The sequence below is a fragment of the Panulirus ornatus genome, chromosome 52 (assembly GCF_036320965.1).
Source record: "Panulirus ornatus isolate Po-2019 chromosome 52, ASM3632096v1, whole genome shotgun sequence".
Taxonomy (NCBI): domain Eukaryota; kingdom Metazoa; phylum Arthropoda; class Malacostraca; order Decapoda; family Palinuridae; genus Panulirus; species Panulirus ornatus.
In genome coordinates this window covers 17535145-17558774 of record NC_092275.1, presented here as the reverse complement: position 1 = coordinate 17558774, position 23630 = coordinate 17535145, and the positions used below count along the sequence as shown (strand labels likewise).

At 41.5% G+C, this 23630-nt stretch overlaps 1 protein-coding gene across 1 annotated transcript in view; it reads left to right on the top strand.

Annotated features, from left to right (window-relative positions):
• The window catches only part of LOC139765123 (carboxylesterase 4A-like), a 107311-nt gene that overhangs the window by 66454 nt on the left and 17227 nt on the right, over nucleotides 1-23630 (top strand). Inside the window, 4 exon segments of the mRNA XM_071692313.1 lie at nucleotides 3366-3460; nucleotides 4932-5238; nucleotides 13402-13582; nucleotides 13834-13973. Of these exon segments, the coding sequence (XP_071548414.1) occupies nucleotides 3366-3460; nucleotides 4932-5238; nucleotides 13402-13582; nucleotides 13834-13973 (723 nt within the window).

Genomic DNA, 23630 nt, shown 5'->3' with positions numbered 1-23630 from the left:
CACATCTCTCTTACCCTTACGTTACTTACTCGATCAAACCACCTCACACCACACATTGTCCTCAAACATCTCATTTCCAGCACATCCATCCTCCTGCGCACAACTCTATCCATAGTCCACGCCTCGCAACCATACAACATTGTTGGAACCACTATTCCTTCAAACATACCCATTTTTGCTTTCCGAGATAATGTTCTCGACTTCCACACATTCTTCAAGGCTCCCAGAATTTTCGCCCCCTCCCCCACCCTATGATCCACTTCCGCTTCCATGGTTCCATCCGCTGCCAGATCCACTCCCAGATATCTAAAACACTTCACTTCCTCCAGTTTTTCTCCATTCAAACTCACCTCCCAATTGAATTGACCCTCAACCCTACTGTACCTAATAACCTTGCTCTTATTCACATTTACTCTTAACTTTCTTCTTTCACACACTTTACCAAACTCAGTCACCAGCTTCTGCAGTTTCTCACATGAATCAGCCACCAGCGCTGTATCATCAGCGAACAACAACTGACTCACTTCCCAACCTCTCTCATCCCCAACAGACTTCATACTTGCCCCTCTTTCCAAAACTCTTGCATTCACCTCCCTAACAACCCCATCCATAAACAAATTAAACAACCATGGAGACATCACACACCCCTGCTGCAAACCTACATTCACTGAGAACCAATCACTTTACTCTCTTCCTACACGTACACATGCCTTACATCCTCGATAAAAACTTTTCATTGCTTCTAACAACTTGCCTCCCACACCATATATTCTTAATACCTTCCACAGAGCATCTCTATCAACTCTATCATATGCCTTCTCCAGATCCATAAATGCTACATACAAATCCATTTGCTTTTCTAAGTATTTCTCACATACATTCTTCAAAGCAAACACCTGATCCACACATCCTCCACCACTTCTGAAACCACACTGCTCTTCCCCAATCTGATGCTCTGTACATGCCTTCACCCTCTCAATCAATACCCTCCCATATAATTTGCCAGGAATACTCAACAAACTTATACCTCTGTAATTTGAGCACTCACTCTTATCCCCTTTGCCTTTGTACAATGGCACTATGCACGCATTCCGCCAATCCTCAGGCACCTCACCATGAGTCATACATACATTAAATAACCTTACCAACCAGTCAACAATACAGTCACCCCCTTTTTTAATAAATTCCACTGCAATACCATCCAAACCTGCTGCCTTGCCGGCTTTCATCTTCCGCAAAGCTTTTACTACCTCTTCTCTGATATTCTATCAGTGAATTGATTTAGATAGCTGCTTACAATTTGCCTTGAAGCACCTCCTGTATAAGCTCCTTGGTATGTCTTTCCAAAGCCCTTGGGTACTTCTTGGTATAGGCTGTTGCCCCCAAAACAAAAGAAGTAGTAAAAGATGTTAATCCTTATCTCGCTGATCCAATGCTTTATATCACATGAAATGTCGTAGCGTTTCTGAATCCTCGTAATGTATATTTTCAAAAACGTATGTTTAGACATAATCCTTTTTTTTCTTTTTTCCTCGTGTAATATTTCATGAAAATTGAATAATTAATTACCTCACATGCATTATTAATGCCAAGATTATATGTAATTACGGTACATGGTAAATGGTATCTCTTTAATTAATCATTCCGAAGGGGATGTTTGAAGTAGAAATGTTATTCAGCAAATATGATCAGCTTGTCACGAAATATGAAGGGTATGGAACACGTAGCTAAGAGGAAAACAGTGGAAAAGTATGAGTAAGGGAACGTAACCCGGATTTTGATGGGTAAGTCATGTTACATTACCGTCACATGGACGTAGATGAGTTTAACCTGACTTTAGTCTTTGCCAGAGGCAAACAGGCGCTTTTTACCGTCACAAACCCCGGATGTAACGGGCCACAGAAATGATATGGATTGGTGTGATACGTTATATATATATATATGTTATGACTACAACACCGGGTCAGTGTTAAGTCTTTTACAAGGCCTGCAGGCCAAAATGTTTCATCTCTCTCTCTCTCTCTCTCTCTCTCTCTCTCTCTCTCTCTCTCTCTCTCTCTCTCTCTCTCTCTCTCTCTCTCTCTCTCTCTCTCACACACGTTCTGTTGCGACAGGTCATAAAGTTTAAGGTCATTTTTTGGGGGGGTTGGGGAGGGTGAAGTGATCGTTAGAACCCGAGCCACTGTGCGAAATCCATATGCGAAGCCGTGTATAGGACATATGACATGAGAGCCCTGGATGGATTTATACTGTATAGCATGTAGGACGGATTTATACTGTATAGCATGAAGGACGGATTTATACTGTATAGCGTGTAGGACGGATTTATACTGTATAGCATGAAGGACGGATTTATACTGTATAGCGTGTAGGACTGATTTATACTGTATAGCGTGTAGGACGGATTTAAACTGTATAGCGTGTAGGACGGATTTATACTGTATAGCATGTAGGACGGATTTAAACTGTATAGCATGTAGGACAGATTTATACTGTATAGCATGTAGGACGGATTTATACTGTATAGCATGTAGGACGGATTTATACTGTATAGCATGTAGGATGGATTTATATTGTATAGCGTGTAGGATGGATTTATATTGAGCCACGATCTTTGTACAGTGTTGGAGCAGTTGATTTAAGCTTAGCCAGAGGGTGGAAAGGTGTAGGTGTTGGTATATAGAATTTCTTGTCTTAGTATAGCAGTATGCTGGTCATAGTCTTTGTGTTATATAGTATCTCTTATCGTAGCTGACCACAGGGAATAGCGTGTTAGTGTTTGAAGATGTCTTTCATATCGCAGCAATCAATGGGGAATAGGGTATTAGTGTTTTATGATATCTTTTCTTATCATAGCAATCTTTCGTATCATAGCTGACCTCAGGGAATAGAGTATTAGTGTTTTATGGTATCTTTCTTATCATAGCAATCTTTCTTATCATCGCTGACCACAGGATATAGAGTATTAGTGTTTTATATCTTTATCATAGCAATCTTTCGTATCATAGCTGACCACAGGGAATAGAGTAGTAGTGTTTTATGATATCTATCATAGCAATCTTTTGTATCATAGCTGACCACAGGATATAGAGTATTAGTGTTTTATGATATCTATCATAGCAATCTTTTGTATCATAGCTGACCACAGGATATAGAGTATTAGTGTTTTATGATATCTTTATCATAGCAATCTTTTGTATCATAGCTGACCACAAGGAATAGAGTCTTAGGTTTTTATATCTTCCTTATCATAGTATTCGACAGGGAGCAGCGTGTTGAATAGCGTGTTGGTGTCCTGTACAGTATTGAATACCAGGTGAGTGCAGGGTGCATTTACTTACCTCCTCTATACTTATCACCCCCAGAGATCCCAACCTGCCTCGAGAATCACCTTCTCCAGGGTTCGCTGCAGTGGCCTGGCCTCGATACTTGCCCGAGACGAGGCAATACCTCAGGGTCGGTAAGTACGAAAGAGAGAGAGAGAGAGAGAGAGAGAGAGAGAGAGAGAGAGAGAGACGGACGAACAGACAGAGACAGAGACGCAGACAGACGGTGATGGAAAAAAAAAGAAAAGATAAAGCTTGTGGGTGTTGAAAAATCGAGAGAACGCTGCACTCTTTGGAATTGAAATGTATGTCTAAGGTTTCCTGGATATAGACTCGGAATTGAAAATCGAGATCCTATACCCTCATGTAGACACTTGTCAAGCCACGGGTCTGCTGCCAGTGACACCCACATACATAACTTTAATACAGACACGCATTTCCACATATAATTTCCCACATGGTTGGCATTGGATGTACGTTCATGAAAATCAGACTAGGACACACATTGCTTCCTACCTACGTCAACAAGATGTTCACGTCAATAAGTGTTTACTCTCTCACCATATGACCTGTAGTGCTAACATGTTGAATAACAGTACACATTGCTTTTTACCTACATCAACAAGATGTTCACGTCAATAGGTGTTTACTTTCTCACCATATGACCTGTAGTGCTAACATGTTAGATAAGTTATTTCCACAGAGTCAAAATGTTATACAATTGAAGAAAGTTGAAGATGAGAGGTGAAAAAGAAATTCTAACTGATCCAGGAAGGTTACTGTAGTGCAAGTTCAGAGTGGGTAAGAGTGAATGGTCAGGTGATGTAGGATTCCAAGTCTTAGGTTGAATGAGGCTCGATAGCTTAGGCCAGGGGAAGTTATAAGGAAAAAGAATCGAGAAGATTAGGGTCCGATTTTGAGGTAAGTTTCCGAAAGAGCAAGTGATGAAGTGAAGCTATAAAGCAGATCCTCTCAGATGAATATGACCAGCATTGGTGATCATGTTGACGTTCATGTTACTAATGATCACGCTAATGCTCATTAAAAATAACTCTGAAAATAACGAGAATAAATATAAACTTCATCCGGAAGAGACAGAAGACAGATAACACTTACTGCGATGAGACACTGACCACTCTTCTCTTACATTGAACACCATGACGAACATTTTGTATTGCACAGTTTTCCTTGACGTTGCACAGCCTTCATTGACCATTGCACAGTTTTCCTTGACGTTGCACAGTCTTCATTGACCATTGCACAGTTTTCCTTGACGTTGCACAGTCTTCATTGACCATTGCACAGCTTTCCTTGACGTTGCACAGTCTTCATTGACCATTGCACAGTTTTCCTTGATGTTGCACAGTCTTCATTGACCATTGCACAGTTTTCCTTGACGTTGCACAGTCTTCATTGACCATTGCACAGTTTTCCTTGACGTTGCACAGTCTTCATTGACCATTGCACAGTTTTCCTTGACGTTGCACAGTCTTCATTGACGTATACAACGAAGTTCTGTAGAACAGGTGAATGATTTGTTCTGTGCCTTAATACCTGACGGAAACTGTGTGTCACAGTCGCTTCCACTCCCCTTCCACTTGCCAGGAGTCCCACCCACTGTGGGGTCACAGTACCGAGCGCACCAGCTGGCACTGTGGACATGGCTGGTGCCAGAGCTCGAAGCTGCTGGCAAGTCCTACCCCCCAGACCCAAACTCGTGGGAGGTGAGCACTGACCCCAACCTCTTCTACGGTGTGGTGAGGCCTCCAGACCCGTGGTACTTCCTCCAGCCTAACACCACACCGGCCACTGCCGCCCAAGACACCACGACCACCACTCCCGCCACGCCTTCGCCGAAGCCCACCACGCCTAGGGTCACCACGACCCTGGCGCTGTCACCTACTATTGCGAGGTAAGTGTGCCCTACACACACACACACACACACACACACACACACACACACACACCTCATCTATGAAGCGTACAAATTCTGTGAACGTTTCGTAGTAAGAAAATGACACCAACGAACTGTAAAATTTTCATGTTATCTTCGATAAAAGAGAGAGAGAGAACATAAGTGTTCGAGGTGCTTGAAAAAATTTTCCAGTTACTCATTTGGTCCTTTTAGATTTTTCAGTAAGAATTATCAAAATTTGGACTAGTTCTCGTAGACATATTTACGTATGATGTCTCCCTATATACACCTCCAAGCATGCAAACTTTAGTTGGATCAGTTGGAATGTGTTTACAGTGTTCAGATGAAAAGAATTAAAGCAAAAAATTATTCCCAAGGCTCATGTCACTCGGACCGATTGTGTCTTTATCATTTGTTGCCACAATATTTTGTAAACATCACCCACGGAATATTTCATTTTTCGTCTATGATTCCCAATATTCTCCTCGAATCGATCTTTTTTTTACATGTGTGAATATTGGTTTCGCATTTCTCCTTCCGTCTGAGATGCGTCCTGGGATTGCGACCACGCGAACAGGAAGGATCTCGGTTCGAGTGGCATAGCCAATCATCCAGACGTCTTGCACTATCACGGACATAGATTTTAGATTAATCTTTTTCATACACACACACACACACACACTAGGGACTGATAAAGGACGTCGTACCCCAAGTGTGTGTGGGGAATAATCGGTAAAATTACTTCACTCTTCTTTAACACCATTGACTTTATAAGTCGTCTTCCCTAAAATGATCATATTGATTTCGACTCCTATCGCTCGAGTCTCCAGTCTCTCTCTCTCTCCTCTCTCTCTCTCTCCTCTCTCTCTCTCTCTCTCTCTCTCTCTCTCTCTCCCCTCTCCTCTCTAGCATGTAGGACAGATTTATACTGTATAGCATGTAGGACGGATTTATACTGTATAGCATGTAGGACGGATTTATACTGTATAGCATGTAGGATGGATTTATATTGAGCCACGATCTTTGTACAGTGTTGGAGCAGTTGATTTAAGCTTAGCCAGAGGGTGGAAAGGTGTAGGTGTTGGTATATAGAATTTCTTGTCTTAGTATAGCAGTATGCTGGTCATAGTCTTTGTGTTATATAGTATCTCTTATCGTAGCTGACCACAGGGAATAGCGTGTTAGTGTTTGAAGATGTCTTTCATATCGCAGCAATCAATGGGGAATAGGGTATTAGTGTTTTATGATATCTTTTCTTATCATAGCAATCTTTCGTATCATAGCTGACCTCAGGGAATAGAGTATTAGTGTTTTATGGTATCTTTCTTATCATAGCAATCTTTCTTATCATCGCTGACCACAGGATATAGAGTATTAGTGTTTTATATCTTTTCCATAGCCAGAGGTTGAACCATTATGTGACATTCATTTTTTCATTCATTTCAAGCTAAAAGTTTGTTTTCTAAATTGTTTCTTACATTTTTCATATGTATATATATGTATGTGTGTGTGTGTGTGTGTGTATGTGCGTATGTGTGTGTATGTGTGTGTGTGTGTATATGTATATATATATGTATATTATCCCTGGGGATAGGGGTGAAAGAATACTTCCCACGTATTCCTCGCGTGTCGTAGAAAGCGACTAGAGGGGACGGGAGCGGGGGGCCGGAAATCCTCCCCTCCTTGTATTAACTTTCTAAAATGGGAAACAGAAGAAGGAGTCACGCGGGGAGTGATCATCCTCCTCGAAGGCTCAGAGTGGGGTGCCTAAATGTGTGTGGATGTAACCAAGATGTGAAAAAAGGAGAGATAGGTAGTATGTTTGAGGAAAGGAACCTGGATGTTTTGGCTCTGAGTGAAACGAAGCTCAAGGGTAAAGGGGAAGAGTGGTTTGGAAATGTCTGGGGAGTGAAGTCAGGGGTTAGTGAGAGGACAAGAGCAAGGGAAGGAGTAGCAATACTCCTGAAACAGGAGTTGTGGGAGTATGTGATAGAATGTAAGAAAGTAAATTCTCGATTAATATGGGTAAAATTGAAAGTTGATGGAGAGAGGTGGGTGATTATTGGTGCATATGCACCTGGGCATGAGAAGAAAGATCATGAGAGGCAAGTGTTTTGGGAGCAGCTGAATGAGTGTGTTAGCGGTTTTGATGCACGAGACCGGGTTATAGTGATGGGTGATTTGAATGCAAAGGTGAGTAATGTGGCAGTTGAGGGAATAATTGGTATGCATGGGGTGTTCAGTGTTGTAAATGGAAATGGTGAAGAGCTTGTAGATTTATGTGCTGAAAAAGGACTGATGATTGGGAATACCTGGTTTAAAAAGCGAGATATACATAAGTATACTTATGTAAGCAGGAGAGATGGCCAGAGAGCGTTATTGGATTACGTGTTAATTGACAGGCGTGCGAAAGAGAGACTTTTGGATGTTAATGTGCTGAGAGGTGCAACTGGAGGGATGTCTGATCATTATCTTGTGGAGGCTAAGGTGAAGATTAGTATGGGTTTTCAGAAAAGAGGAGTGAATGTTGGGGTGAAGAAGGTGGTGAGAGTAAGTGAGCTTGGGAAGGAGACCTGTGTGGGGAAGTACCAGGAGAGACTGTGTACAGAATGGAAAAAGGTGAGAACAATGGAAGTAAGGGGAGTGGGGGAGGAATGGGATGTATTTAGGGAATCAGTGATGGATTGCGCAAAAGATGCTTGTGGCATGAGAAGAGTGGGAGGTGGGCTGTTTAGAAAGGGTAGTGAGTGGTGGGATGAAGAAGTAAGAGTATTAGTGAAAGAGAAGAGAGAGGCATTTGGACGATTTTTGCAGGGAAAAAATGCAATTGAGTGGGAGAAGTATAAAAGAAAGAGACAGGAGGTCAAGAGAAAGGTGCAAGAGGTGAAAAAAAGGGCAAATGAGAGTTGGGGTGAGAGACTATCAGTAAATTTTAGGGAGAATAAAAAGATGTTCTGGAAGGAGGTAAATAGGGTGCGTAAGACAAGGGAGCAAATGGGAACTTCAGTGAAGGGCGTAAATGGGGAGGTGATAACAAGTAGTGGTGATGTGAGAAGGAGATGGAATGAGTATTTTGAAGGTTTGTTGAATGTGTCTGATGACAGAGTGGCAGATATAGGGTGTTTTGGTCGAGGTGGTGTGCAAAGTGAGAGGGTTAGGGAAAATGATTTGGTAAACAGAGAAGAGGTAGTAAAAGCTTTGCGGAAGATGAAAGCCGGCAAGGCAGCAGGTTTGGATGGTATTGCAGTGGAATTTATTAAAAAAGGGGGTGACTGTATTGTTGACTGGTTGGTAAGGTTATTTAATGTATGTATGACTCATGGTGAGGTGCCTGAGGATTGGCGGAATGCGTGCATAGTGCCATTGTACAAAGGCAAAGGGGATAAGAGTGAGTGCTCAAATTACAGAGGTATAAGTTTGTTGAGTATTCCTGGTAAACTATATGGGAGGGTATTGATTGAGAGGGTGAAGGCATGTACAGAGCATCAGATTGGGGAAGAGCAGTGCGGTTTCAGAAGTGGTAGAGGATGTGTGGATCAGGTGTTTGCTTTGAAGAATGTATGTGAGAAATACTTAGAAAAGCAAATGGATTTGTATGTAGCATTTATGGATCTGGAGAAGGCATATGATAGAGTTGATAGAGATGCTCTGTGGAAGGTATTAAGAATATATGGTGTGGGAGGCAAGTTGTTAGAAGCAGTGAAAAGTTTTTATCGAGGATGTAAGGCATGTGTACGTGTAGGAAGAGAGGAAAGTGATTGGTTCTCAGTGAATGTAGGTTTGCGGCAGGGGTGTGTGATGTCTCCATGGTTGTTTAATTTGTTTATGGATGGGGTTGTTAGGGAGGTAAATGCAAGAGTCCTGGAAAGAGGGGCAAGTATGAAGTCTGTTGGGGATGAGAGAGCTTGGGAAGTGAGTCAGTTGTTGTTCGCTGATGATACAGCGCTGGTGGCTGATTCATGTGAGAAACTGCAGAAGCTGGTGACTGAGTTTGGTAAAGTGTGTGGAAGAAGAAAGTTAAGAGTAAATGTGAATAAGAGCAAGGTTATTAGGTACAGTAGGGTTGAGGGTCAATTCAATTGGGAGGTGAGTTTGAATGGAGAAAAACTGGAGGAAGTGAAGTGTTTTAGATATCTGGGAGTGGATCTGTCAGCGGATGGAACCATGGAAGCGGAAGTGGATCATAGGGTGGGGGAGGGGGCGAAAATTTTGGGAGCCTTGAAAAATGTGTGGAAGTCGAGAACATTATCTCGGAAAGCAAAAATGGGTATGTTTGAAGGAATAGTGGTTCCAACAATGTTGTATGGTTGCGAGGCGTGGGCTATGGATAGAGTTGTGCGCAGGAGGATGGATGTGCTGGAAATGAGATGTTTGAGGACAATGTGTGGTGTGAGGTGGTTTGATCGAGTAAGTAACGTAAGGGTAAGAGAGATGTGTGGAAATAAAAAGAGCGTGGTTGAGAGAGCAGAAGAGGGTGTTTTGAAATGGTTTGGGCACATGGAGAGAATGAGTGAGGAAAGATTGACCAAGAGGATATATGTGTCGGAGGTGGAGGGAACGAGGAGAAGAGGGAGACCAAATTGGAGGTGGAAAGATGGAGTGAAAAAGATTTTGTGTGATCGGGGCCTGAACATGCAGGAGGGTGAAAGGAGGGCAAGGAATAGAGTGAATTGGAGCGATGTGGTATACAGGGGTTGACGTGCTGTCAGTGGATTGAATCAAGGCATGTGAAGCGTCTGGGGTAAACCATGGAAAGCTGTGTAGGTATGTATATTTGCGTGTGTGGACGTGTGTATGTACGTGTGTATGGGGGTTGGGCCATTTCTTTCGTCTGTTTCCTCGCGCTACCTCGCAAACGCGGGAGACAGCGACAAAGTATAAAAAAAAAAAAAAAAAAAAAAAAAAAAAAAAAATCTTTATCATAGCAATCTTTCGTATCATAGCTGACCACAGGGAATAGAGTATTAATGTTTTTGGTATCTTTCTTATCATAGCAATCTTTTGTATCATAGCTGACCACAGGGAATAGAGTAGTAGTGTTTTATGATATCTTTTCTTATCATAGCAATCTTTCTTATCATCGCTGACCACAAGGAATAGAGTCTTAGGTTTTTATATCTTCCTTATCATAGTATTCGACAGGGAGCAGCGTGTTGAATAGCGTGTTGGTGTCCTGTACAGTATTGAATACCAGGTGAGTGCAGGGTGCATTTACTTACCTCCTCTATACTTATCACCCCCAGAGATCCCAACCTGCCTCGAGAATCACCTTCTCCAGGGTTCGCTGCAGTGGCCTGGCCTCGATACTTGCCCGAGACGAGGCAATACCTCAGGGTCGGTAAGTACGAGAGAGAGAGAGAGAGAGAGAGAGAGAGAGACGGACGAACAGACAGAGACAGAGACGCAGACAGACGGTGATGGAAAAAAAAGAAAAGATAAAGCTTGTGGGTGTTGAAAAATCGAGAGAACGCTGCACTCTTTGGAATTGAAATGTATGTCTAAGGTTTCCTGGATATAGACTCGGAATTGAAAATCGAGATCCTATACCCTCATGTAGACACTTGTCAAGCCACGGGTCTGCTGCCAGTGACACCCACATACATAACTTTAATACAGACACGCATTTCCACATATAATTTCCCACATGGTTGGCATTGGATGTACGTTCATGAAATCAGACTAGGACACACATTGCTTCCTACCTACGTCAACAAGATGTTCACATCAATAAGTGTTTACTCTCTCACGATATGACCTGTAGTGCTAACATGTTAAATAACAGTACACATTGCTTTTTACCTACATCAACAAGATGTTCACGTCAATAAGTGTTTACTCTCTCACCATATGACCTGTAGTGCTAACATGTTGAATAACAGTACACACTGCTTTTTACCTACATCAACAAGATGTTCACGTCAATAGGTGTTTACTTTCTCACCATATGACCTGTAGTGCTAACATGTTAGATAAGTTATTTCCACAGAGTCAAAATGTTATACAATTGAAGAAAGTTGAAGATGAGAGGTGAAAAAGAAATTCTAACTGATCCAGGAAGGTTACTGTAGTGCAAGTTCAGGGTGGGTAAGAGTGAATGGTCAGGTGATGTAGGATTCCAAGTCTCAGGTTGAATGAGGCTCGATAGCTTAGGCCAGGGGAAGTTATAACGAAAAAGAATCGAGAAGATTAGGGTCCGATTTTGAGGTAAGTTTCCGATAGAGCAAGTGATGAAGTGAAGCTATAAAGCAGATCCTCTCAGATGAATATGACCAGCATTGGTGATCATGTTGACGTTCATGTTACTAATGATCACGCTAATGCTCATTAAAAATAACTGAAAATAACGAGAATAAATATAAACTTCATCCGGAAGAGACAGAAGACAGATAACACTTACTGCGATGAGACACTGACCACTCTTCTCTTACATTGAACACCATGACGAACATTTTGTATTGCACAGTTTTCCTTGACGTTGCACAGCCTTCATTGACCATTGCACAGTTTTCCTTGACGTTGCACAGTCTTCATTGACCATTGCACAGTTTTCCTTGACGTTGCACAGTCTTCATTGACCATTGCACAGTTTTCCTTGACGTTGCACAGTCTTCATTGACCATTGCACAGTTTTCCTTGACGTTGCACAGTCTTCATTGACCATTGCACAGTTTTCCTTGACGTTGCACAGTCTTCATTGACCATTGCACAGTTTTCCTTGACGTTGCACAGTCTTCATTGACCATTGCACAGTTTTCCTTGACGTTGCACAGTCTTCATTGACCTATATAACGAAGTTCTGTAGAACAGGTGAATGATTTGTTCTGTGCCTTAATACCTGACGGAAACTGTGTGTCACAGTCGCTTCCACTCCCCTTCCACTTGCCAGGAGTCCCACCCACTGTGGGGTCACAGTACCGAGCGCACCAGCTGGCACTGTGGACATGGCTGGTGCCAGAGCTCGAAGCTGCTGGCAAGTCCTACCCCCCAGACCCAAACTCGTGGGAGGTGAGCACTGACCCCAACCTCTTCTACGGTGTGGTGAGGCCTCCAGACCCGTGGTACTTCCTCCAGCCTAACACCACACCTGCCACCGCCGCCCAAGACACCACGACCACCACTCCCGCCACGCCTTCGCCGAAGCCCACCACGCCTAGGGTCACCACGACCCTGGCGCTGTCACCTACTATTGCGAGGTAAGTGTGCCCTACACACACACACACACACACACACACACACACACACACCTCATCTATGAAGCGTACAAATTCTCTGAACGTTTCGTAGTAAGAAAATGACACCAACGAACTGTAAAATTTTCATGTTATCTTCGACAAAAGAGAGAGAGAGAGCATAAGTGTTCGAGGTGCTTGAAAATTTTTTCCAGTTACTCATTTGGTCCTTTTAGGTTTATTAGTAAGAATTATCAAAATTTGGACTAGTTCTCGTAGACATATTTACGTATGATGTCTCCCTATATACACCTCCAAGCATGCAAACTTTAGTTGGATCAGTTGGAATGTGTTCACAGTGTTCAAATGAAAAGAATTAAAGCAAAAAATTATTCCCAAGGCTCATGTCACTCGGACCGATTGTGTCTTTATCATTTGTTGCCACAATATTTTGTAAACATCACCCACGGAATATTTCATTTTTCGTCTATGATTCCCAATATTCTCCTCGAATCGATCTTTTTTTTTACATGTGTGAATATTGGTTTCGCATTTCTCCTTCCGTCTGAGATGCGTCCTGGGATTGCGACCACGCGAACAGGAAGGATCTCGGTTCGAGTGGCATAGCCAATCATCCAGACGTCTTGAACTATCACGGACATAGATTTTAGATTAATCTTTTTCATACACACACACACACACACACACACACACACACACACTGGGGACTGATAAAGGACGTCGTACCCCAAGTGTGTGTGGAGAATAATCGGTAAAATTACTTCACTCTTCTTTAACACCATTGACTTTATAAGTCGTCTTCCCTAAAATGATCATATTGATTTCGACTGCTATCGCTCGAGTCTCCAGTCTCTCTCTCTCTCTCTCTCTCTCTCTCTCTCTCTCTCTCTCTCTCTCTCTCTCTCTCTCTCTCTCTCTCTCTCTCACGACCGCACACATTAACCTGGTTCACCCACACGGGCTTCATCAGCAGTGCGCCCAAGATGCCGCTACCGGACGCCAGCGAGTACGTCCGCTACTCCACGGCCCTGCTCGTCACTGTGGGCTTGGGCGTCTCCCTCCTCCTGCTGAATGGCCTCATCTTCCTCCTGCTGTTCTGGAGGCGACCTGCTCACCACCCTGCTTGCCAGGGTCACCACCACCACCCCCAGGTGAGCCAAGCCTCATCCTCCAGCTTCTAACAACGAGAGAGAATGAAATGGACTCATAGATACAATCATGAAACTGCCTTAGTTAACCGATTAGCTTCCCTAGTGGAAATTTAGTCTCAAATATACCTCAAGAGAGAGTGAATGAACGTGATATAATACACTACTGTAGTCCTATCACTACTGTATTCTCATGACGATGTATTGAGAGACTGAGTCATCCATCGTCTGTGGGGTTGTCTGGTCTCCAGCAGGAGGGAACGAACGTGCCTCGCGTCGGTTCGGTGATGAGCCTGGGTGGCTTAGGTGGTACATACGGCGGGCCTCCCGACTGCGTTAAGGCCTCCTACGAGAAGCTCCACTTGACCGCTGATGAGCTACAGCACCTCACCAGGCAAGTCCTGTAGCTGGTTGCCTCTGTGATTGTGTGCTATTCTGTGTGATGTTATGTCCTTGTTTCTTGTTCCTATGTGATCGTGTGCCATTCTGTGTGATGTGATGTCCTTGTTTCTTGTTCCTCTATGATCGTGTGCCATTCTGTGTGATGTAATGTCCTTGTTTCTTGTTCCTCTATGATCGCGTGCCATTCTGTGTGATGTTATGTCCTTGTTTCTTGTTCCTCTATGATCTTGTGCCATTCTGTGTGATGTTATGTCCTTGTTTCTTGTTCCTTTGTGATTGTGTCTTTCTGTGGATCAGTGAGTCTCTTTTTTTTCTTGTTACTTTGTGATTCTGTGCCATTCTGTTTACCAAAAGTCTTCGATTCTTGTTCTTTGGTGATTCTGTGCCATTCTGTGTCCCAAGGTCTTTGTTTCTCTTTCCCTCGTGATCGTGTCCTTCTGTGTACCGGCACGTCTTTGTTTTATGTTCCCTTGAGAGAGAGAGAGAGAGAGGATATCCTTTTATTTGTTCTCGAAATTGACCATTATGATGCCTCCTTTCCTCACACAACAAAGGTATGATGTTCTCTCCCTCTTCCCTCCTCTCTTCTTATAACCTTTCTTCCTTTAAGTGCCAGGTCTACAAACGCCTGCGGAGACCTGATTTGTCTACTTTCTATTTTTCTTTTTTTCTATCGGCAAAGATGGCTGTGTCTGGAGGCATGTTTTGCCTATGTCGTGTCGGTCATTGTGAAATAGAAATGGAGTCTGTCTCTCTCGTGTCCCCACTTGATGGCGAGATGTTCTCTCTCTATCGAGAAATTATTGTCGCTATTTTTGGGTTCTTCTCTGGCATCAGGTGTCTTGTGTGTCGATGCGCTAGACAAGATGTGCACCCCATTTCCTCCTGAAGGTGTCCCCTTGTGTTCACCAGGTAAGTATTATATTCTGATTTAGTGAAATGCCTCTCCTGTGCACCAGCAGAATTCTGTGGATTGTTCCCTCCTGGCGACGTTTTAATCTCTGTTTCACGAGTGTTTTGTGCGGAGTTCCTTCTTAATGATGTGGTCTTTGTACCAGACAAGCCTTTGTTGCCTGATATATCCTGATGTGTACGAGGTAAGACTTGTATTTTGCTCTTTGTTGATGATTTGCTCTTGTTTGTACACGGCCAATCCTTGAGCTTGCTTCCCTTAAGTGATACGTAACAAAATGTATCGAGTAATTTCTTTGATTTGCTCTCACTTGATGGCATACCATTTCATTTTTTTGCACAAGGTGTGCCATTTTCTAAGCAATGGTCTGTCTTGAAGCTTTCTTTGAAAGAGACTCTGCAGATATTGAATTTTAGACATTTTTCCCTTTGTTTTTCACTCCAAAGTCGAGGCACATCTTGTGTAGGTATTAACACGAATTGCTTTTTCACTCATGTGCTTGGGAAAATCTTCATGCATCGTGTCCTCTCATGCTAATGGTGCTACACATTCAGTACGTCTTTTTACCATCTCCCTTCAGGAATATTCTTAGTGTATTCCGTACCAGTTTAATCCCGTAATTGATCCTTCCTATTGGTGTCATGTTACACTCTGCATGTGGTTTATACCACAGCTTGTTACTCCATGTTGGTGATGATGTGGTATCTATGAGGCAAATCATGTGGAATACATTCCTTCTGATTGTGTGCTGGACTGTACATAGGAGTCGACTTGTATCGCATCATGAGCGCATTGCTGTATTCTACACCAGGTAACTCTTGTAGCTGCTGGTAGCGTCATGTTGTGCGATGCTTCACAATAAAAACGGGGTGTCGTATGTTCAGTTATGCTGGTATTGCTGCTTTACAAGGTAGGTTGGCTTAGCTTGAATCTTACCATTTGCTGGTATTGTCCGAATCTAAACCAGGCAAGTGTTTTTCTCTCTCTCTCCTGTGAAGCGAGTTCTAGTGCTTGTTCGCTCGTACAAATATCGTCTTACTTTACTCTCATCTTCGTACGAAAAAATATATATAAAGTAGTGCAAATACACCAGAAATTTGCATCTTTATCCAATCACTACAGTGGATTTGTTAATTATTTCATAGTTTTACAACATATGAATCCTTTCATTCGGTTTTTAAAAGTATTTGAATCCTATCACAAAAATTTTGTGATACGTGATTCCTTGCATAAAAAGACACGCGAATCCTTTGGTAAAGTAGCTTTAAAGGATCATTAATCCTTTCATGATTGATTTATTCTTTCTGTAAAATCGTTTCACAACGAGATCGTAAAAGATGATAAAAAAGAACTATTCACTCACCTCAAGAGACACAGGGAGAGCAGATCCATATTGGTGTCTGAGGGACACAGGGAAAGCAGATCTGGAGTGGTGTGTGTGTGTGTGTGTGTGTTTGTGTTTTACAACGCATTCTCACCATTACATACCAGACATTGAAATCTGAAATATGGACGAAAGCTGAGATTTGATTTTCTTTTTTCCCCTGTAACGCCGAACACTAGACATCATTTTTTTCACGTATATTTTTCTATTTCGTTATTGTTTAGAATCGACTAAAGAACAAAAATTATGTATATACATATACGCCAAATAAATCATCAAAGACGCGCGTAGTAAACCAGGTATTTTGCCTGTGACAATCAGCGAAACTCGTAGATGTGTTAACTTGGTAACGTATTCAGGAAACACAGAGAATTATTTACTACCTTCGATTAGATTTGCATATGAAACTGAGCGTGAATTATTCTTGCCTTACTTAATTGTTGTTGTTCGCAGACATAATACCACATTTCGAGTCGGTAAATACCGTAAGTTGACATACGTGTGCCTTCGTAGGTTCACAGATATTCTGCATGTCACTGTGTTCTTCAGACAATACGTGTTTTCATGAGTATTCCATCAAGTCATTCGTATCTGAAGCCCTGAAATCATTGGGAGAGTGATGAAATCAGTACGATTTCTGAAATTGGATCTAACCTGAAGTAAGCGAAGGGGCTTTTCCATACAAATCGTCGAAATTGGCTACAAAGGACATTATACAAGACAGAACCAAAGTGACCCTATGTAATTAAGACCCCCTTAAAGAATCCTGTAGCATTTCCTTGTTAAGTTGTCATTAAAATGACGCTCCATTTGAAGACCTTTGCTTGTAGTGTAGCCATCAGTCATCAAAATAGAGACAGATCTATTCACTGGGAGGTTTACAGTGATCGTATGTGGTAGTGTGTCTCAGGTACAATGTAGAAATGATAGGTAACGTATTAGTTAGATAGGCAAGGTATTGATACTAGGATATATATATATATATATATATATATATATATATATATATATATATATATATATATATATATATATATATATATTTGTTCTGGGCGGGTATCTAGTGCTTCGTCTATTCATTTAAGACATGAAAATCCTCCTCTCGACTGGGATGTCACATCTTAGGCATGTGTTGTTCACAACGAAAGGTGTTTTTTTCCTTTTCACTGCAACAGATGTTGTGCACTGCCGAAGCTGTGGTCTGATGCAGCTGCCGTTGTTTAGCTGTTGTTCACCACAGCAATAGCAGCAGACATTGCTCACTGAAGCAGTTTGTGTTGTTGATCGCAACAGCTGCTGTTCTCGGCAATAGCTGCTAATTGTTCAGTGCAGCAGCTCTTTTTTTCACTGCATCAGCTAGCTGTTTTCGCTGCAGCTGAAGTTGACTGCCTCCCACACATACACAGGAAGTCGATATTCTTCAGTGACAAGTCCTTTCTCTTTCTACCACTGACGTGGTTCCTTTAGTCGAGAAAGAGAGGAACGTAGAAATGGCCTGGAATATGTCCTTTGAATGGACCTTCCTTGAAATCCCCGTACTACTGACGTTATAATGACAGAAAACCCTGACTGAGTATTTGACTTTCGGTGTCCAGGGCCTTGGCGTTGTGGATGTTCAGTTGTGATAAACTTGCTTAGAATATCTACTGGTTCATGGTCGCTTCGGAACACCTTCGGAACGTCGAATTTGTGTTGGAATGTTCACTGGTACTCGTTTTCATTAACTTTATAATTAGAGTAATAATAACAATTATAATAATAATGATAATGATAATAATAATAGTAATAATAGTAATAATAGTAATAATAATAATAATAATAATAATAATAATAATAATAATAATAATAATATCAGTTATATTGATGTATATTAAATTTCTGACGCAATTTAGTCAAAAGAAATAAATCATTGACGAATAAGGAGCGAATGATACTGGAACCAAAATCCGAGGATACAAGCCTGTTAGCCTAGTGACGCGCCCTTTGCGTTAGCGAACCCAAACCCAGACGACAGCTCACCGTCAGCAGTTGATCGGGACTGACAGTAACCCAGAGGTGGGCGGCGTCAGGCAATGTGTCAGCTTTAATGTCATCAAATCCTTCGTCAGGATCAACACGCTGGGTTTTCATACCAGTCGTCAGAAATATCATATCTTTAGCAGTGCATCAGTTGCAGTTATTTGTATATATATATGTTAGCTCAGACGGCACGGGCAGCTGAGGCCCTAATGAAGGCCATAGTCATTAAAGCTATATATGTATATCCGAGGCTGAACCAGGTACCCAATTTATCGACCAACCCTTAAGGGTGGATGAACACCTGAGTTGACTGTGGACCAACTGCCGCAACTTAGATTCGAACCTATACCCTGCTTGACCCAGGGCGACCCATGAATGCCTTATAGTCTCGGAACGCTTATCGCTCCCATGGTTATATTGGTTATAATATTTCTAAAGGCGATTAGCTTCCTGTGGTGTGGACAGGATATTAAATCTCCCATTTTATAGAACCAGGGATAGTGTGTGTCGCTTAAATATTATGGAAGATGACGACGCTCTAGAGCAATATTACGCCATCAGTTTGGTTTTGCTCAGGGCCGCCCGCGCCGCCCGCACACACACCTTGTGGGAATACCTCAGCCCCCCGTATATACCTAATGATTTAGCGATCATTGGTAAATCCTTCGGAAGTACCAGAGCGTCTCTGTGATCTGCTAATCTAAGAGGAATTCACGGATCTCAGAACGTTCCCTTACTGCTTTTAGATCCGGCTCAGTCATCCCATTAATATCAGACAAGTCCCCCGGGTTAGGATTGGAGAAAATCAGTTTGTGTCATTTGGTTGGACAAATTAATTGAGTCTGACAGAAACCTTAATTTAGACTCCCCATTATGGATTTGTAGGTCACTTTCTTTTTAATTCTCTCGTGCAAATGATCTTTTAGATATTTTGCTCAAGGTGCTAGTGTATATATATATATATATATATATATATATATATATATATATATATATATATATATATATATATATATATATTTTTTTTTTTTTTTTTTCATAATATTTGCCATTTTCCGCGTTAGCGAGGTAGCGTTAAGAACAGAGGACTGAGCCTTTGAGGGGATATCCTCACATGGCCCCCTTCTCTGTTCCTTCTTTTAGAAAATTAGAAAAAGAAAAAAACGAGAGGGGAGGATTTCCAGCCCCCGCTCCCTTCCCTTTTAGTCGCAATCTACGACGCGCAGGGAATACGTGGGAAGTATTCTTTCTTCCCTATCCCAGGGGATAATATATATATATATATATATATATATATATATATATATATATATATATATATATATATATATTTTCTACATAGTGCGCCACCTGTATGCTAAAGAGATAGGGAATACTGTTGATGACTGACACGTCAAAGTCAGCTTGGCAAGAGAGCTACATTAAGGAGGGTACGTTTGAAGATGACCCCTTGCCCAAAGCTCCTTCTGTCGATACTCTTTTAAGAAATTCCCACAAGCGAAAGTGGGGTCACTCCTCCCCCTTGGTCCATGAGTCGACTCTGTCATGTCGCTTCTTTGATGAAGGGTTGTTCCAGCCTCCTTCATTAGGGAGTTCCGTCCTTGAGTCCAAATTTGCGACCGAATCTCTTTTACGAGATCGTAATCAGACCTCGCGAGAGAGAGGAGAGAGAGAGAGAGAGAGAGAGAGAGAGAGAGAGAGAGAGAGAGAGAGATCCTCCCCCGTCACTGCCATGGTTCACACGCACTGTCCCGCTATATCATTATAAAGGGAGAGAGACACATGGATCTGGATGAGGGGAATTCTAGTGAGGAAAGTGGTAAGGCGTTCTGTTGTAGTCTTAAGAAAGAGAGGAGCAACATTGCTTCCTATAGGGTCCACAGAGAGAGAGAGAGAGAGAGAGAGAGAGAGAGAGAGAGAGAGAGAGAGAGAGAGAGAGCTACAATAGTGCTTACAATAGTAGTTAGTTCTACAGTTGCCTTTAGGTCTCTCTCTCTCTCTCTCTCTCTCTCTCTCTCTCTCTCTCTCTCTCTCTCTCTCTCTCTACATAGGACGACTTGGGTTTCAAGAACCATAGAATATGAAAACAGCAACATAGATACAGTACTTCCTAAATTTTCAACACAAGATTTCTCATGATTTCCACCGAGTATCTTTTTTCCCCCTTAGCAAAATCTATTAGTACCTCAAAGTAAGATTAATTCAAAGGTAAATTAGAAGAAGAAAAAAAAATTGTGTTAAATTACTGCTATTTTTGATTTCTGAAGAAGGGAAGCTAATTATTACAAACGAAATCTAGTAATGTTGACTTTTCAAAACACCTTATAATGAAACTCGCAGGGAAAAAACAATGAGAAGACTTGGAAGCCAACAAAAGAATCCAAATCCATTGTGTCGAATACGAAGAGAGTCAAAATTGTTTCCTCATCCAAGAGGAAGTTTTATTAGAAATGGAAATATATGTAAATTATTATGTATTCGCGTCTCATTTCTTATTCCAACAGAATATGAAAGAGATCACTGGAGAAAGGGGCTCAAATATATTTTTTTCCCACCTCCTTTATGTAGTAGCTTAGTAAGGTTCATTTTCTGGGAACTGTGTCAAAATAGTGAGAGGTTGATAGGGTATGTTTGATTGAAAACGAAAAAAAAATGAAAAACAATAGGGAAAACAAATTTAGATCTGAGAAAACTTGAGAGTACGTAATGGTTGTGGTATTAAGAAGACGAATTGGTATATGAAACCATTACATTAGTATTATGTAAGTCTTTTGTTAGGATATTGTGTAACAGAAATACTCTGTAGTCTACCCATCCCATCTACTTTATCCTTAAGCTCAAGTTTCGTTTAAACTCACGATTAAACTCGTTTCGTTTAAACTCAAGATAGTCTAAATTCATATTACGTTTGAATTCGTTTCGTTTAAAACTTTAGTTTCGTTTAAACTCAAGATAGTTTAAACTCAAGTTTCGTTTGAATTCGTTTCGTTTAAAACTTTAGTCTCGTTTAAACTCGTTTCCTTTGAACTCAAGATAGTTTAAACTCAAGTAACGTTTAAATTCGTTTCGTTTAAAACTTTAGTCTCGTTCAAACTCAAGCTTCGTTTGAACTCAAGTTTCGTTCCATTTCCTGACATTCCATGAGCATTCACGTACGTAATCTGTGGCGAAAGGTGTCGTTGGATTCCGGGCTGCTTGTGGTTGTACTGCCAGTGGAAAGTCACCCCCAGGTGTATCATCAGCAGTTGATGAACTGCAGTACAGACTCGTCAGAGAAATTCTCGATTCAAATAAGCCCAATGTATCCATCCAGTCTGCCCATCCTAATGACTGTAACGTAACCCCGAAACTGCAAGAGACTTTAGAGAAGAAATCCCAGGTTAGATAATACTAGTAATAATGATAATGATAGTAATCGATGATAATGGTAATGATAAAAACAATGTTTTGATAATGATAATGATATCATTAGTATCATTGTTGTTATTGCTACGGAGGTGATGTTCTTCAGATTTCAATCTCTTCGGTTTTTGAGCTTGGAAAACTCCATTTGTCCAACGCCATGAGGTATTGTTTGAGTCATGCTGAGTATTTGACTAGGAAGACTCAGGATTTGTCCTTAGCTTTTGTGACTGTGATGTTTTATGATCTCACTGTAAACTTGGTTAGTCAGGCTTCGATCTATATTGATACAACCGTAATTCTTATATAGATTTAACTGTGAACATTGTCGAATGTAAGTCTACCGTCAACTGTGTGTTTTAGTAGCACAATTAAAGTTCCATTATACGACCATGTTCTTTTCCCTTCTAGGAGACTGGTCTTCATACTTCAGTATGTCCACAGGCAGTAAATTCGAGCCAGAAATATTAACATTTATCATTATTTAACACTTGCGACCAGGTTGTCTGAGTTAGTTATCATCATCCACCACATTCATCATCCACTCTTCTAGGCTGACGAAGAAACCTTCTGTCGTTACGAACTCAGGCCGAGACACAGGAGCGATGCATACAGCTGGTGGCTGGAGATTAGGCCACAAAAATATCTCGTTTGTTGCTTGGAAGGGAAAAGTTTCGGGATTTGAAGAATTTGGGATGGCCTTGGGTGTAGGACTCCCGGGAGTACGGTGTGGAGGAGAAAGCTTAGAAGAAGACAGGGAAAGAAGGAGGGTTATATATCCTGGGCCTCAACCAAGGTGTTGTTATGTCGTAAGAACAGTAATGAGGATTTGCTGCAGCATATATCTCATTCATGAGATTTTAGATTAAGTAACAGGTACGAAGTATATTCACTAATGACAGTAATAAGTGCGGTATATGGACTTTGATAGTAATGTATACCTAATAACCTTGCTCTTATTCACATTTACTCTCAGCTTTCTTCTTTCACACACTTTACCAAACTCAGTCACCAGCTTCTGCAGTTTCTCACACGAATCCGGTCTAGTTGTGTAGATGGATGTTTACCTAATGTCGATATCTAGATTGTAGATAGTCACACTTACACAGAGTGAGTGAGTCTGCCACGAAAAAATATTCCTGCTCAAGTCACGCCATTGGGAATGGCTGCACGGGCGAGTCTGATAACATACTTCCATCGGTCTTGAGGATATCACACTTGTGGGATCGAATCTCAATTGTATCGCAGTAAAGTCTCGATCACTGCTTATTACAGGTGATAAAGTCTCGAATATAGACACAAGACTTTCAGATCAATGCACTGTGTGTGGATTGAGGATTAATGATTGGTCACTGTGGGTCTGCTATTAGACCAAAACCAACAGAATTGCGTTCCATTAGACCAAAACCAACAGAATTGCATTCCATTAGACCAAAACCAACAGAATTGCATTAGACGATTCGCACATATCTAATGCAATTTCTTGCTTGGAAGATCAGAGAAGAGGTTGAGTGAAATCAGAACAGAAGAAGAAATATCTTCTTTTCAGCATAGGTCTCGACATTGAAAGCGAAGACCGTATCTTAGAAACCTTTATTTCCACCTCTAAGTCGCTGACTGCTCTGGGGATGAAGAGGGAAAAGAACTTCAGAAATTCGCATTTCTAACGATGACAGATTTTTGGGGGAGACGGTTCTCTGATGGAAACCAGTGAGAGAAGTATTTCCATATTGATAACCAGCAGACGAGGAGGTGATATGGATGGAAGCGTAGCTATATTGCCGTGTGTAACTCTTGGGTTGAAATAGGTTTAGTGTCTTCTTCAGTGAGGAGATTAGCCTCTTTATGAAGACAGATAATGGCCCAGTCACAACTCGCATCAAGTTGTTTGTGAAAGAATCTGTCAAGAATTCGACATATCCAGATTTTGA